Raw genomic sequence first — 16,281 nt, 5'->3', positions numbered from 1 at the left:
AAAGTGGCACATGGCAGAGTGTGGCGATGGAGACAGCAGCAATGGGAGGCCGTACAGGGACCCATGACAGATTACGGGCCTGGCAGCAGCATGAGGAGGCGGTACAGGGGACCATGGCAGATTACGGGCCTGGCAGCAGCAATGGGAGGCCCGTAATCTGCCAGCACCCTATGACAAAATGGAACCCACCAGCAGTGTGAGGAGACCTGAAAGTGGCACATGGCAGAGTGTGGCGATGGAGACAGCAGCAATGGGAGGCCGTACAGGGACCCATGGGAGACTCTGGACCTGGCAGCAGCATGAGGAGGCGGTACGGGGGCCCATGGCAGATTACGGGCCTGGCAGCAGCAATGGGAGGCCCGTAATCTGCCAGCACCCTATGACAAAATGGAACCCACCAGCAGTGTGAGGAGACCTGAAAGTGGCACATGGCAGAGTGTGGCGATGGAGAAAGCAGCAATGGGAGGCCGTACAGGGACCCATGAGAGACTCTGGACCTGGCAGCAGCATGAGGAGGCGGTACGGGGGCCCATGGCAGATTACGGGCCTGGCAGCAGCAATGGGAGGCCCGTAATCTGCCAGCACCCTATGACAAAATGGAACTCACCAGCAGTGTGAGGAGACCTGAAAGTGGCACATGGCAGAGTGTGGCGATGGAGACAGCAGCAATGGGAGGCTGTACAGGAACCCGTGAGACACTCTGGACCTGGCAGCAGCATGAGGAGGTGGTACGGGGGCCCATGGCAGATTACGGGCCTGGCAGCAGCAATGGGAGGCCCGTAATCTGCCAGCACCCTATGACAAAATGGAACCCACCAGCAGTGTGAGGAGACCTGAAAGTGGCACATGGCAGAGTGTTGCGATGGAGACAGCAGCAATGGGAGGCCGTACAGGGACCCATGAGACACTCTGGACCTGGCAGCAGCATGAGGAGGCGGTACGGGGGCCCATGGCAGATTACGGGCCTGGCAGCAGAAATGGGAGGCCCGTAATCTGCCAGCACCCTATGACAAAATGGAACCCACCAGCAGTGTGAGGAGACCTGAAAGTGGCACATGGCAGAGTGTGGCGATGGAGACAGCAGCAATGGGAGGCCGTACAGGGACCCATGACAGATTACGGGCCTGGCAGCAGCATGAGGAGGCGGTACAGGGGCCCATGGCAGATTACGGGCCTGGCAGCAGCAATGGGAGGCCCGTAATCTGCCAGCACCCTATGACAAAATGGAACACACCAGCAGTGTGAGGAGACCTGAAAGTGGCACATGGCAGAGTGTGGCGATGGAGACAGCAGCAATGGGAGGCCGTACAGGGACCCATGAGAGACTCTGGACCTGGCAGCAGCATGAGGAGGCGGTACAGGGGCCCATGACAGATTACGGGCCTGGCAGCAGCATGAGGAGTCGGTACCGGGGTCCACGGCAGATTACGGGCCTGGCAGCAGCAATGGGAGGCCCGTAATCTGCCAGCACCCTATGACAAAATGGAACACACCAGCAGTGTGAGGAGACCTGAAAGTGGCACATGGCAGAGTGTGGCGATGGAGACAGCAGCAATGGGAGGCCGTACAGGGACCCATGAGAGACTCTGGACCTGGCAGCAGCATGAGGAGGCGGTACAGGGGCCCATGACAGATTACGGGCCTGGCAGCAGCATGAGGAGTCGGTACGGGGGCCCACGGCAGATTACGGGCCTGGCAGCAGCAATGGGAGGCCCGTAATCTGCCAGCACCCTATGACAAAATGGAACACACCAGCAGTGTGAGGAGACCTGAAAGTGGCACATGGCAGAGTGTGGCGATGGAGACAGCAGCAATGGGAGGCCGTACAGGGACCCATGAGAGACTCTGGACCTGGCAGCAGCATGAGGAGGCGGTACAGGGGCCCATGGCAGATTACGGGCCTGGCAGCAGCAATGGGAGGCCCGTAATCTGCCAGCACACTATGACAAAATGGAACACACCAGCAGTGTGAGGAGACCTGAAAGTGGCACATGGCAGAGTGTGGCGATGGAGACAGCAGCAATGGGAGGCCGTACAGGGACCCATGAGAGACTCTGGACCTGGCAGCAGCATGAGGAGGCGGTACGGGGGCCCATGGCAGATTACGGGCCTGGCAGCAGCAATGGGAGGCCCGTAATCTGCCAGCACCCTATGACAAAATGGAACCCACCAGCAGTGTGAGGAGACCTGAAAGTGGCACATGGCAGAGTGTGGCGATGGAGACAGCAGCAATGGGAGGCCGTACAGGGACCCATGACAGATTACGGGCCTGGCAGCAGCATGAGGAGGCGGTACAGGGGCCCATGGCAGATTACGGGCCTGGCAGCAGCAATGGGAGGCCCGTAATCTGCCAGCACCCTATGACAAAATGGAACCCACCAGCAGTGTGAGGAGGCCTGAAAGTGGCACATGGCAGAGTGTGGCGATGGAGACAGCAGCAATGGGAGGCCGTACAGGGATCCATGAGAGACTCTGGACCTGGCAGCAGCATGAGGAGGCGGTACAGGGGCCCATGACAGATTACGGGCCTGGCAGCAGCATGAGGAGTCGGTACGGGGGCCCATGGCAGATTTCGGGCCTGGCAGAAGCAATGGGAGGCCCGTAATCTGCCAGCACCCTATGACAAAATGGAACCCACCAGCAGTGTGAGGAGACTTGAAAGTGGCACATGGCAGAGTTAACATGTTTGGGGCATGATTCATGGTGGATTTAGTCAGTTGTATCAGGAACTGGTGGTTTGAAATCCAGACTAATCCACTCCTGATTCATTTTCAGAAACGTGAGTCTCTCCACACTTTGGGTGGAAAGTCGTGTCCTCCGCGGAGTTACAATACCTCCTGTTGCACTAAACACGCACTCCGATGCCACGCTACTGGCCGGGCATGACAGCCTTTCAAGGGCAAATTCAGCTAGTTGGGGCCAAAGGTCAAGTTTCGTTGCCCAGTAGTCAAGGGGATTGTCTACCTCGGTTGGCAGGGTGCTGTCCAAGTAGGCCCAAGCCTGTTGTTTGAGGTCCTGCTCCAGGTCCACCTGATGCTGCTGCGGCTGGTTAGTAGTTTCCTCACTGCGCTGGTGAAGAAAGCTACTCATCATCGACTGCAGACTGAGGCAGCCGCTGCTGGTGGAGCTGCCACTGCTCCTACCACCCCACCCCTCCCCTGCTGCCAAGGCAGCGGAACGCGAGCGCACAGGGCCCACAGTGTCTGAGGATGGACGTTGGCGCAGAAAGGCAGAGACCAACTGACTACATAGGTGGTTTTTATAGTACGTTATTTTGGCCTCCCTCTCAGCAGGTGTGAAAAAGGCCACCATTTTGGAACGGTAGCGAGGGTCCAACAAGGTGGACAGCCAAAAGTCATCCCTCTGTCTGATGGTTATTATTTGGCTGTCGCTACGCAAGCAACCGAGCATGCTATGGGCCATTTGTGCCAAGGAATGCGAGGGACTCCCTGCCTCCATCTCCACAGCATACTGCCACGGTGCGTCTGGGTCCTCTGTCTCCTCCTCCTCCTCCTCTACCAGATGCTCCTGCTCCTCCACTCCTGTCCGCTGAGTGGAAAAACCACCCATTTCACTCAATAATTCCTGAGCACCAATGTCCTCCTCTACCTCCTCTTCTTCTTCCTGTCCTGCCCCCACAGGGGTCATGTGGCGTTGAGATCTGTGCGCCACGTCTACCGCACCCTGACCAGCCATTGTTAACAGCATTTGTTCCAGGACGTGCAACAGAGGAATGACGTCGTTCATCCCATAGTCCTGCCGACTCACGAATAGCGTGGCCTCCTCAAAGGGCCTGAGCAAGCGGCAGGTGTCACGCATGAGCTGCCAATGGCTGACATCGAAGTTACACAGGGGAGTACCTTTATCCGCTTGTAACATCAGGAAATCGGTGATGGCCTTTTGCTGTTCGTAAAGGCGGTCTAACATGTGTAGGGTTGAATTCCACCTTGTTGCAACGTCGCAGATCAGGCGATGCTGTGGAATTCCGTTCTGCCGCTGCAGCTCAAGGAGGGTGTGCTTTGCGGTGTAGGAATGGCTGAAATGCATGCAAAGTTTACGTGACATTTTAAGGATGTCTTGCAGTGGGATGGTGGATTTTAGGAACCGCTTGACAACCAGATTGAACACGTGAGCCATGCATGGCGCATGGCACAACCTTCCTTGACGCAGAGCAGACACCATGTTCTTTCCTTTGTCGGTCAACATGGTTCCGATTTTCAGTTTGCGCGGAGACAGCCATCTGTCGATTTCTCTGTTCATTACACTCAGAAGTTCCTCCCCTGTGTGACTACGTTCACCAAGGCATACCAGGTGCAGCACAGCGTGACACCGTTGCGCCCTGCACATGTGATATGCCGGTCGGATAATGGGACTTGGCACGGGGGTGGCGGCTGAGGACACGGCGGAAGAAGAGGTGGTAGAGGCGGACATCTTTGCTGGACCAAGGACGTGCAAACGTGGAGGCAAAAGCGGCGTGACCTGTCCAAGAGACTGGTGCGGCTGTGCCGGCACCACGTTCACCCAGTGGGCCGTAAATGACATGTACTGTCCCTGACCGTAGTTACAGCTCCACACGTCGGCGCTGCCGTGCACTTTGGCAGAGACCGACATGCTCAAAGACTGGCCCACCATCTCTTCTACATGTGAATGCAGGGCTGGCACTGCCTTTTTGGCGAAGAAATGCCGGCTTGGCACTCTCCACCGTGGCTCGGCACAAGCCATCATTTCTCGGAAAGGTGCTGAGTCCACCACTTGGAAAGGGAGGGACTGCAGCACCAGCAACTTGGACAGGAGGACGTTCAGCTTCTGCACCGTCGGGTGCGTGCTTGCAAACTGTTGTCTTTTGGAAACGGATTCCAAGAAAGACTGCTGACGGAATCCGTGAAGAGGAGTAGCAGGAGAAGGAGCATCTGAACGAGCGGAAGATGCCAACGAGCGACAACTCCCCTCAGCAGAGGTGTTGGAGCCTTGACTGGCTGATAGAGGGCGATTGACGTCGGGTGACGGAGCAAGTAACGGAGCGGTGATGGAGCGGGGGCTGGGACAGGCAGAACCGCCGTATCTTTATCACGGTATTCCCAGGCCACCAAATGGCGACGCTGCATATGCTGACGCAACGCTGTAGTCCCAACATGGGCCCCCTGGCCACGCTTGACTTTCTGGCCACATAGTCGACATACATGCGGCTTGACGAAAAATTGCCACACCGCCGAGTAGGAAACTTTGCCCCCGCTACTCCTCACTGGCTGACTGCTACTTCCTCCGTGCACACCAGCACCACTACTGGCCGTGGTGGTAGGCTGCAGTGGAGCTGGTGCTCTACTCCGTGGCCGTTTGCCTCCACTGACACTGCTGCGACCCTGCTGCCTCCTGGGCAACCCACCGACTGTTTTGCTCGCTGCCAAGCTGGCACCCTCTTCTCCTGATGATGCGGAAGCAATAGCCTGATGACGACGAGGCTGCCAAGTGCGATCAGCCTCATCATCATCAATTAGGGTCTCCGCCTCACTACTAGCCCCCTCGGCTGCGTGTGGGTCAGGAGACAGACCTGTCTCTAGACCGGCTACCAAGCCACTCTCCTCGCCAGTACTTCTTCGCCTGGCTGCTGAAGAGGCGGATGTCTCCCCCCGTTCCTGACCGCCCTCTGTTAGCTCTTCCTCACTGTACAGTGGGGCTGAGCCCACAGCATGCGATACTTCACTTGGTGAGGGAACAGCAAAGGACAGGGGCAGGTAGAGGACACGTGATTTCAGTGGGCTTGCTCCCGGGCCATGCCAACTAACGGTTGTGTCTGACGTACCCACCGACCGTTGGCTGTAGGTGTCAGAGGTGACCTGGGAAGAGGAAGACGACCGAGCCAACCAATCGATGACGGCAGGGTTGTCGGTGGAGACACGACCGCTGGATGACACCGGGAGCACTGGCCTCTGGCTGCGACTAGTGCTGCCTCGACCCCTTCCTCTGCTGCCACGTCTGCTCGCTCCTAAAACATTGCCTCCTCTGCCACTCCTCTGCGTGTTGTCTGACATACTCTTTAATTCAACAATTCTGTGTCCCTGAGTAACAATTCTGTGTCCCTTAGTAACAATTCTGTGTCTGTCCCTGAGTAACAATTCTGTGTCCCTGAGTAACAATTCTGTGTCCCTCAGTAACAATTCTGTGTCTGTCCCTGAGTATCAATTCTGTGTCCCTGAGTAACAATTCTGTGTCCCTCAGTAACAATTCTGTGTCCCTCAGTAACAATTCTGTGTCCCTCAGTAACAATTCTGTGTCTGTCCCTGAGTAACAATTCTGTGTCCCTCAGTAACAATTCTGTGTCCCTCAGTAACAATTCTGTGTCCCTGAGTAACAATTCTGTGTCCCTCAGTAACAATTCTGTGTCCCTGAGTAACAATTCTGTGTCCCTGAATAACAATTCTGTGTCCCTGAGTAACAATTCTGTGTCCCTCAGTAACAATTCTGTGTCTGTCCCTGAGTAACAATTCTGTGTCCCTGAGTAACAATTCTGTGTCCCTCAGTAACAATTCTGTGTCCCTCAGTAACAATTCTGTGTCCCTGAGTAACAATTCTGTGTCCCTCAGTAACAATTCTGTGTCCCTCAGTAACAATTCTGCGTCCCTCAGTAACAATTCTGTGTCCCTCAGTAACAATTCTGTGTCTGTCCCTGAGTAACAATTCTGTGTCCCTCAGTAACAATTCTGTGTCTGTCCCTGAATAACAATTCTGTGTCCCTGAGTAACAATTCTGTGTCCCTGAGTAACAATTCTGTGTCCCTGAGTAACAATTCTGTGTCCCTCAGTAACAATTCTGTGTCCCTCAGTAACAATTCTGTGTCCCTCAGTAAAAATTCTGTGTCTGTCCCTGAGTAACAATTCTGTGTCTGTCCCTGAGTAACAATTCTGTGTCTGTCCCTGAGTAACAATTCTGTGTCCCTCAGTAACAATTCTGTGTCCCTCAGTAACAATTATGTGTCCCTGAGTAACAATTCTGTGTCTGTCCCTGAGTAACAATTCTGTGTCTGTCCCTGAGTAACAATTCTGTGTCTGTCCCTGAGTAACAATTCTGTGTCTGTCCCTGAGTAACAATTCTGTGTCTGTCCCTGAGTAACAATTCTGTGTCCCTCTTTAACAATTCTGTGTCCCTCAGTAACAATTCTGTGTCCCTCAGTAACAATTCTGTGTCCCTCAGTAACAATTCTGTGTCCCTCAGTAACAATTCTGTGTCCCTCAGTAACAATTCTGTGTCTGTCCCTGAGTAACAATTCTGTGTCTGTCCCTGAGTAACAATTCTGTGTCCCTAAGTAACGGTTCTGTGTCCCTAAGTAACGATTCTGTGGCCCTTACTCTGTCCCTCAATACAGACAGGTGGTCTGTCTCTCTTGAATGACTGGAGGCTAATTGAGAATTCTAAAATGGACGCAATTTATAGCTCGACCATTACACAGTGCTGGCTGGCTGGCTGCTGATTGGCTAATGCGATTACATGTCATGAATGAATGCATTATGGGTCAGCGCGCCTTGTCTGCGCGCCTTCCCAGAGATCCCCGCTCCGTCGCCGCACATGTCGCCTCCATTTTTGGAAAAATTTTGATTCTTCCGAAGTCTGCTAATTTTCGGATTCGGCGCGAATCGAAGTTTTCCTAATATTCGAAACAAATTCCACTTCGCCAAGTTCGATTCGCTCATCTCTAGTTACGACCATGGGTCCCCTGAATGTTCAGGGTCTTAACCACTTGAGCCCCAGAGGATTTACCCCCCTTAATGACCAGTTTGCTGTTTGGCGCTGCACTAATTCAAATGATAATTGCGCGGTCATGCAATGCTGTATCCAAACGAAATTTACGTCCTTTTTTTCACACAAATAGAGCTTTCTTTTGGTGGTATTTGATCACCTGTGCACTTTTTATTTTTTGCGCTATAAACAAAAAAAACACAAAAATTTTGAAAGAAAACAATATTTTTTACTTTCAGCTATAAAAAATATATCGTAAACTCAAAGTTAGTCATAAGTTTAAGCCAAAATGTATTCTGCTCCATGTTTTTGGTAAAAAAAATCCCAATAAGTGTATATTGATTGCTTTGTGTGAAAGTTATAGCGTCTACAAACTATGGTATAGATACTGTAATTTATGCATTTTTTTGCTATACAGTGCTGCACTAATTCAAATGATAATTGCGCGGTCATGCAATGCTGCACCCAAATGAAATTTACGTCCTTTTTTTCACACAAATAGAGCATTCTTTTGGTGGTATTTTATCACCTGTGTGCTTTTTATTTTTTGCGCTATAATAAAAAAAAATACGAAAATTTTGAAAAAAAACAATATTTTCTATTTTAAGCTATAAAAAATATATCGTAAACTCAAAGTTAGTCATAAATTTAAGCCAAAATGTATTCTGCTACATGTTTTTGGTAAAAAAAATCCCGTGCATTAGCGGGCAAACTGGCGCTATCTTGGAGGGGCGCTAACACTATTGGAAGTCACCAGTGACACTAATACAGTGATCAGTAAAAATCTGTTCACTGTAATCAATGACACTGGTGACAGGGCAGTGAAGGGGTTAACTGGGGGGGCGATCAAGGGGTTAAATGGGATTTCTGGTGCACTAGCGGGCAAACTGGCGCTATCTGGGAGGGGCGCTAACACTATCGGAAGTCGCCAGCGACACTGATACAGTGATCAGTAAAAATCTGTTCACTGATCAGTGACACTGGTGACAGGGCAGTAAAGGGGTCAACTCGGGGGGGGGGGGGGGATCAAGGGGTTAGACGGGATTATTGGTGTATTAGCGGGCAATCTGGCGCTATCTGGGAGGGGCGCTAACACTATCGGAAGTCGCCAGCGACACTGATACAGTGATCGGTAAAAATTGGTTCACTGATCAGTGACACTGGTGACAGGGCAGTGAAGGGGTTAACTGGGGGGGGGGGCGATAAAGGGGTTAAACAGGATTACTGGTGTACTGGCGGGCAATCTGGCGCTATCTGGGAGGGGCGCTAACACTATCGGAAGTCGCCAGCGACACTGATACAGTGATCAGTAAAAATTGGTTCACTGATCAGTGACACTGGTGACAGGGCAGTGAAGGGGTTAACTGGGGGGGGAGGGGAGCGATCAAGGGGTTAAATGGGATTTCTGGTGCACTAGCGGGCAATATGGCGCTATCTGGGAGGGGTGCTAACACTATCGGAAGTCGCCAGCGACACTGATACAGTGATCAGTAAAAATCTGTTCACTGATCAATGACACTGGTGACAGGGCAGTGAAGGGGTCAACTCAGGGGGGGGGGGGGGCGATCAAGGGGTTAGACGGGATTATTGGTGTATTAGCGGGCAATCTGGCGCTATCTGGGAGGGGCGCTAACACTATCGGAAGTCGCCAGCGATACTGATACAGTGATCGGTAAAAATTGGTTCACTGATCAGTGACACTGGTGACAGGGCAGTGAAGGGGTTAACTGGGGGGGGGATTAAGGGGTTAAATGGGATTACTGGTGTACTAACGGGCAATCTGGCGCTATCTGGGAGGGGCGCTAACACTATCGGAAGTCGCCAGCGACACTGATACAGTGATCAGTAAAAATTGGTTCACTGATCAGTGACACTGGTGACAGGGCAGTGAAGGGGTTAACTGGGGGGGAGGGGGGCGATCAAGGGGTTAAATGGGATTTCTGGTGCACTAACGGGCAATCTGGCGCTATCTGGGAGGGGCGCTAACACTATCGGAAGTTGCCAGCGACACTGATACAGTGATCAGTAAAAATCTGTTCACTGATCAATGACACTGGTGACAGGGCAGTGAAGGGGTCAACTCAGGGGGGGGGGGCAATCAAGGGGTTAGACGGGATTATTGGTGTATTAGCGGGCAATCTGGCGCTATCTGGGAGGGGCGCTAACACTATCGGAAGTCGCCAGCGACACTGATACAGTGATCAGTAAAAATTGGTTCACTGATCAGTGACACTGGTGACAGGGCAGTGAAGGGGTTAACTGGGGGGGGGGGCGATCAAGGGGTTATACGGGACTACTGGTGTATTAGCGGGCAAACTGGCACTATCTGGGAGGGGCGCTAACACTATCGGAAGTCGCCAGCGACACTGATCAGTAAAAATCGCTTCACTGATCAGTGACACTGGTGACAGGGCAGTGAAGGGGTTAACTGGGGTGGGGCGATCAGGGGGTTAAATGTGTCCTAGAGTGTTCTAACTGTCTGTGTAGTGCTTTGTACTCACTTTTTGGATGTCTTCTTCTCTGTCTGGAACGGAATGTGTCCAGGCAGAGAAGAATGACATCATATCCTGCCCTGTGTAAATGTCAACACAGGACAGGATAGGACAGGGACCGATCATGTGATTTCAGCCAGAAATCACTGGCTGAAATCTAATGATTGATCCCTCCTGGATCGATTCGTATCACCCGCGGGTCGGCGGGAGCGCGCGCGCCCGCTACCCGCGAATGTGTCGGGAGAGCGGAGCACATTTTAAAATGTGCTTTTGCGCTCCACTGCCGCCCTGCACACGTATATACACAGTGGCAGGGCGGCAAGCGGTTAATGTCCCAAAAAAACGTAACAAGGCCTTTTGCTTTTTTGCGTCTCAAAAAGCACATATCATCTGCCTACAGGAAACACATTTTTCTCTTACTTCTACTCCCAAATTTTTCGGCCCTCCTCTACCCACAAATTTTTACTGCCTCTACGAAAACCAAATGTAGAGGTGTTCTTATTGCTTTTCATCGCACAGTGCCATTTGTGCTTCATACCCACCTTGGAGATTCAGAAGGTCTAGATACTAGACTCTCCAATTACAGTTGTCTCTTATTACGCTCCCAGCCAAGGTTCCCTTCTGTTCCTTTCCCACTTGCTGACTACTACTGACCATCACAAACACGGCACCTTGCTAATTTGAGGAGACTCTAACCATGTTATATACCCCTTCCTTGACAAATCTTCTCAACTGCCCCTCCCCCCCAGCGACTCCCCATTCTTTCCAACACCTTCTCAATCGTCATTCTTTAGTGGACTCCTGGATGGAACTCCACTCAGTAAAGCGTAGATACACTTATTACTCTCACCCCCACAACTCCTTCTCTAGTATCGACCATATTCTAGTGACCATCAGCACCTCTTCTAGACTCCTCACTTCTGACATCCTTCCCATAACTTGGTCCGACCACTGCACAGTCCTTACTTCTCTCTCTTACCGGCCCCCCCAGCTTCTGACAGTTCATGGGTAATTAATGATTACTTGGAGTTTAATTCCACTCCTGATATTTCCCCACTTCCGCTGTGGGATGCAAATAAGCCTGTTCTTAGAGGACTTTGCATCAGTAAGTCGTCCTTCCTCAGCAAAGAAAAAAGACAAACACGCCTCTGCCTGGAGGCAGCTTACAATCAATCCCATCTACTATTCCAGGCTAATCCTTATCCTTCCCACTGCAAAGCTTTGGAACGCGGCCTTTTTTTGCCACACCAAGCTGAATTATCCCTTTGCAGATCCTGCCATAAATTTTATACTAAACCTAACAAACCCGACACCTTCTTAGCTCTCTCACTCCGTAGATTGGACCACATCACCAACCTATTTGCCTCAAACTCTCCCGCAGTAACTACACCAGGAATCCAACTCGTATACTCCACATCTTCCATAAGCACCGAGCACTCTTATATTCTCAAACAGAGCCTTTTGATCAAGCTCGCGCTGAGAATCTTCTCCCCAACTCTCTTTTCCAACTCTATCCGCCCAACACCTAGAAGCCCTTGAGAAGCCTATCACTGTAGCTGAAACCCTGTCTGCTATCAAAGAACTTAAGACCAGAAAACGCCCCTGCCCTGATGGCTTTTCTACTTCTTATTATAAGAAGTATGCTCACTTACTCTCCCCTGTTCTTACCAACGCTTTCAATGCTATTTTGTTGGGCCATTCCTTTAAACCAGAAACTATCTCGGCCATTATAACTATGATTCCGAAACTACACTCTGATGATTCAGCCTGGTCCAACTTTAGGCCAATCTCCTTTCTTAATATTGATATTAAGCTCCTTGCCAAAATCTTTTCTACTCGCTTGAACCCAATCATAGGCTCACTAATACATAACATTTAGATGGGTTTCATCCCATCCACACAAGCTGGGGACAATATACGTTGGGCGACCCTTCTCTCCCACTTCTTTCCTCTCTCTAGATATTAGAAAAGCTTTCGACACTGTTTCCTGGTCCTTTCTCGATTTTATTTTGCATCGTTGGGGCTTTGGTCCTCACTTCCTGACATGGATTTCCTCCCTATACAGTAATCCCTCTGCCCAAGTCTGCTACCTGTGACACAAATCAGCCCCTTTCATGATCACTCGGGGTACTTGACAGGGATTCCCTCTCTCACCGATCCTCATCACCCTAGTAATTGAACCTCTAGTCCTTTGATTAGAGCTGACCTAGATATACGAGGCCTAGAGGTTGGTGAGTTTCAACACAAACTCTGTCTTTTTGCTGATGACATTCTACTTTTTATGACTTCACCACTTACCTCCGCCCCACCTCTACTTCGGCTTCTACATGATTTTGGTCTTATCTCGGGTCTTCAAGTCAATCCCCAAAAATCTAAGGTTCTGAATATCTCCCTTTCTCCCCAGGAGTCCCTACATCTACAGCAAGTTCTCCCCTTTTCTTGGTCCCAGCACGCTATCCCTTACCTAGGTATTAAATTGACAGCCTCCTTATCTGACCTATACTCCGCTAACGATTTGCTAATGCTCGCTCACCTTACTGGTCTTATGCGCATCTGGTCTTCTCTTCCTCTGATGTGGATGGGAAGAATCGCAGTGGTCAAGATGTCCATTCTACCTAAGATCCTCTTCAGAGTTCTCCCCATTCCTGTCCCAAACCACCATCTTCCCACGTTGCAGCGTCGGGCCCATGCATATACCTGGGGTTCTGTCCACCCTCGAGTTTCTCGTACTACTGTCCATTTGCCTAAGTTAAAGGGTGGTCTGGGTCTACCAGATTTCACAAATATTATCAAGCAGCCCATTTGGCTCAGCTTCCTAAATATCATGCTTCCCATGAGATCCCATTATGGGTTGCTCTAGAATCAGTTGACATTGATCCCCTCTCATTAGCCAAATTTCTTTAGCTTCATCCCTCAGATCATCGAGCGATCCAGAACCCAGTCACCTCACACTTTATTGCCCTTTGGCATAGGCTCAAAACTCATCACCCCCTCCAATCGCCCCATAACACCCTTCTTTCCTACCTCCGCAATCCGGCCTTCCCTCCTGCCTGGTCTTCTCCGAAATCTTTCTCCCATTGGACCTCTGCAAATCTCCTTAGGGATCATCATTTTTTGTCCAATACAGGTATCAAATCCTTCCCATCCCTCCGGGAATCTTATTCCCTGCCCGCATCTGAAGTTTTTCGCTACCTTCAACTTAAGCACTTTTACTCCCCTCTCTCCACTACCTCTGGCTCCGTTAGATCCATGACCATTATTGAAAGTGCTTGTAAGAAGGATCCGCACAGGCGGGGCCTCATCTCCGTTCTCTACGCCCTACTCATGACTCCTGAGTTCTCCTCCAGCCCCCCATATGTTGCCAAATGGGGAAAGAGACCTAGGCTCCAAGTTGAGCCCTGATGATTGGGACCGTATCTGGTAGGTGATTAAGTCCTCCTCACAGAATGTGGTAGCGGTTGAAACTAACTATAAGGTTCTATCCCCATGGTAGTTGGGCCCCAGGCTAGGATTGCAAAATATACCCCTGGTTACTTCCCAAATTGCTTTTGAGGCTGTGCGATGACAGGAATGTTTCTCCACATTTGGTGGTCCTGCCCAGTTGTCTATACTTTCTGGGATGGTATCTTCCACATGTTTTATACTCTCTTTCACAAGCCTCTGTCACCTACTCCGACTACCGCTCTACTCAATCTGCGACCACCTTTGATCTCTAAACTCCAATTTAAGCTTTTTTTACAGATCGCAACTGCAGCCAAGCAAATTATAGCAAAATCAAATTGTAATGTAGTGGCCTTTTTTTCCCTTCTCAAACATATAGGGTTTTTCTTTAATTTTTTTTAGAAAGACACTACTTGGCTTAAATCTCTGATTTAACGCCTGTTAGTGCTACTATTAAACTATGATACCACTTGCTAGTTTTTACCCCTCCATACATATAAGGGCTGTAGCAGCAATTTGTTTTGGAGGAAGATACATGAATATGCCTTGTGTCCTCACATTTAGGCATGTTGTCTCTGCTTACAAATTGTTGTGCCACACTATATCCACCCAAACGTAATGTCTTCAGCTTAGATTCCTTAGGAAAAATTGTCAGCTAACAAATGGACAGTCCGCAATAAGTAACTGCTGTGCTCTAATTATCCAAAAATAAAAGAAGACTTTATTATCACAAAATAAAACCAATGACCACCCCAAAAATACACAATTGCTTTATTACACCCCCCTTAAAAAAAAAAAAAAGAAAAAAAAACAAAACCCTAAGTGACTCTATTCCTCCAATCAACTCTAACCTAAGAGAAGTTGAAAAAGTAAAATAATCAGCTTAAGGGTTAACAGTTGATGTGCTTGCAGTCAATCACTTGTTAGAAAACCAAAGCTACTATCCCTCAGTAATCCAGCCCAAAATCACACGGAGTTCAGCTTTAACCTCTTTGGATGCCTAAATAATAATGGTTAAACGATCAAGTCAAAGATTCTAAAACTAGACACCTAACATGGACTATGAAGCCCTTGTTCCAGTCCACTAGTTTCAGTGTACATTAAGTGTTTTAACGTTTCTTAAAAACATTTTAAAGCTTTTTCTGATCTCTTGGTTTCTTAGACTGTAAATAATAGGATTCATCAGTGGAGTTGTTACAATGTAGAAGAAAGACATAAATTTGTTTGTATTAGGTGATCTTTTATCAGATGGTGTCAAATATATAGTCATCAAGGTCCCATAATATGTGCACACAGTGGCCAGGTGCGAGCTACATGTGGAAAAGGCTTTCCATCTTCCATTGGTTGAAGAAAGTTGTAATATAGCAAAGGAGATGAAGACATAGGTCACAATAATAAAGGCAAAAGGAAGACAAATAACTAAAATGGAAAGAATAAGATCAACTAATACAAAAAGGGAACTATCTGAGGTAGAGAGCTCTATCACTGGACCTGTATCGCAAAATAAGTGGTCAATGTTATTCCCACCACAAAAATGTAGCTGATACACCAAAACAAATTCACCCGACACAAAGACAACCAACAGCCAGGTCCAAAGAACTATCTGAAGACACATATGGGGATCCATGATTGAATGATAATGCATTGGGTTACATATGGCCAAATATCGATCATAGGACATAATTGCAATAAGTAAACATTGCACAATTCCAATAATAGCGAAGCAATGCGTCTGAATAATGCAGGCAGTAACAGAAATTGTAATTCCATCCTTTAATATAACTTCTAACATCATTGGGATGATCGTGGTGGTTAATATTAGGTCAGATATTGCTAAGTGTTTGAGGAAGTAGAACATTGGGATTTTAAGATGGTCATTAATCGAAATTAGAACAATGATGGTGAGGTTCCCATTTAATGCCACTACATAGCATAGGAAAAACACAATGAAGAGAAGACTTTTCAATGTATGGAAGTTTTGAAATCCAAGAAGTAAAAACTCAGCTACTTCAGTTTTGTTATCTTCACACATGTCTTTAGGAAAGAATCAGCATAAGAACATAAAAATGGTCATCCTCCTGCAGGGAAGTTCAACCTTTTTAATATAGTATCTTTAACAAGATGAGCTAAAGGTTAACTGTGCTTTTGTGAAAAAAAAAAGTATAGCATATATAATTTCTACCCAGGCCATTGTATAATTTAATTGCATAAAAAATTACCTGCAGTCCCTGTAATTTTCTTTATAATTCAATGCAATCTAGCAACCTGAACACTCCAGAAAACATAATTTCCTACTTTTGTGATTAGCTCATTGATTTTCTCAGATTGCCCATGACATAGCACTATGGTGGTCAGCTACACAGCTATTCACACTTGAGCATGTTCTGACATATTCTAACTTGCATTTGCCTAGATCACAGACCAGTTGGCTCAGTCTTTACAGAATAGTAGAAGAAATAACATGTGTGCATGGTCCTGCTGGCCGGAAATGAGTGGCAGGAATCTGGGGAAATGGACTAACAACACATTTTGTATGAAAATTGACAAACGTCCAACAGAAAAGTTAGCTCTGTTACAGCAGGCTTATGGTGAACATTCCATGAAAAAAAACAATAAA

General features: G+C 48.8%; 1 protein-coding gene across 1 annotated transcript; it reads right to left on the bottom strand.

The window, feature by feature from the left end:
• Positions 1 to 14,453: 14,453 nt before the first annotated feature.
• LOC149452519 (olfactory receptor 10A3-like) lies at positions 14,454 to 15,696 on the bottom strand. The gene has a single exon (XM_089689183.1). It carries the CDS (start codon positions 15,694 to 15,696, stop codon positions 14,755 to 14,757), a length of 942 nt encoding a protein of 313 aa, XP_089545309.1. The 3' UTR covers positions 14,454 to 14,754.
• Between the last annotated feature and the right edge of the window lie 585 nt (positions 15,697 to 16,281).

The sequence above is a fragment of the Staurois parvus genome, unplaced genomic scaffold (assembly GCF_062004578.1).
Source record: "Staurois parvus isolate SC_StPar_1 unplaced genomic scaffold, SC_StPar_1.0 ptg000470l, whole genome shotgun sequence".
NCBI classification, from domain to species: domain Eukaryota; kingdom Metazoa; phylum Chordata; class Amphibia; order Anura; family Ranidae; genus Staurois; species Staurois parvus.
This window is presented reverse-complemented; position numbering and strand designations above follow the sequence as displayed.

Excerpts from the sequence above, each read along its gene's own strand:
- LOC149452519 (XM_089689183.1), bottom strand. The coding sequence starts at position 15,696 with ATGTGTGAAGATAACAAAACTGAAGTAGCTGAGTTTTTACTTCTTGGA.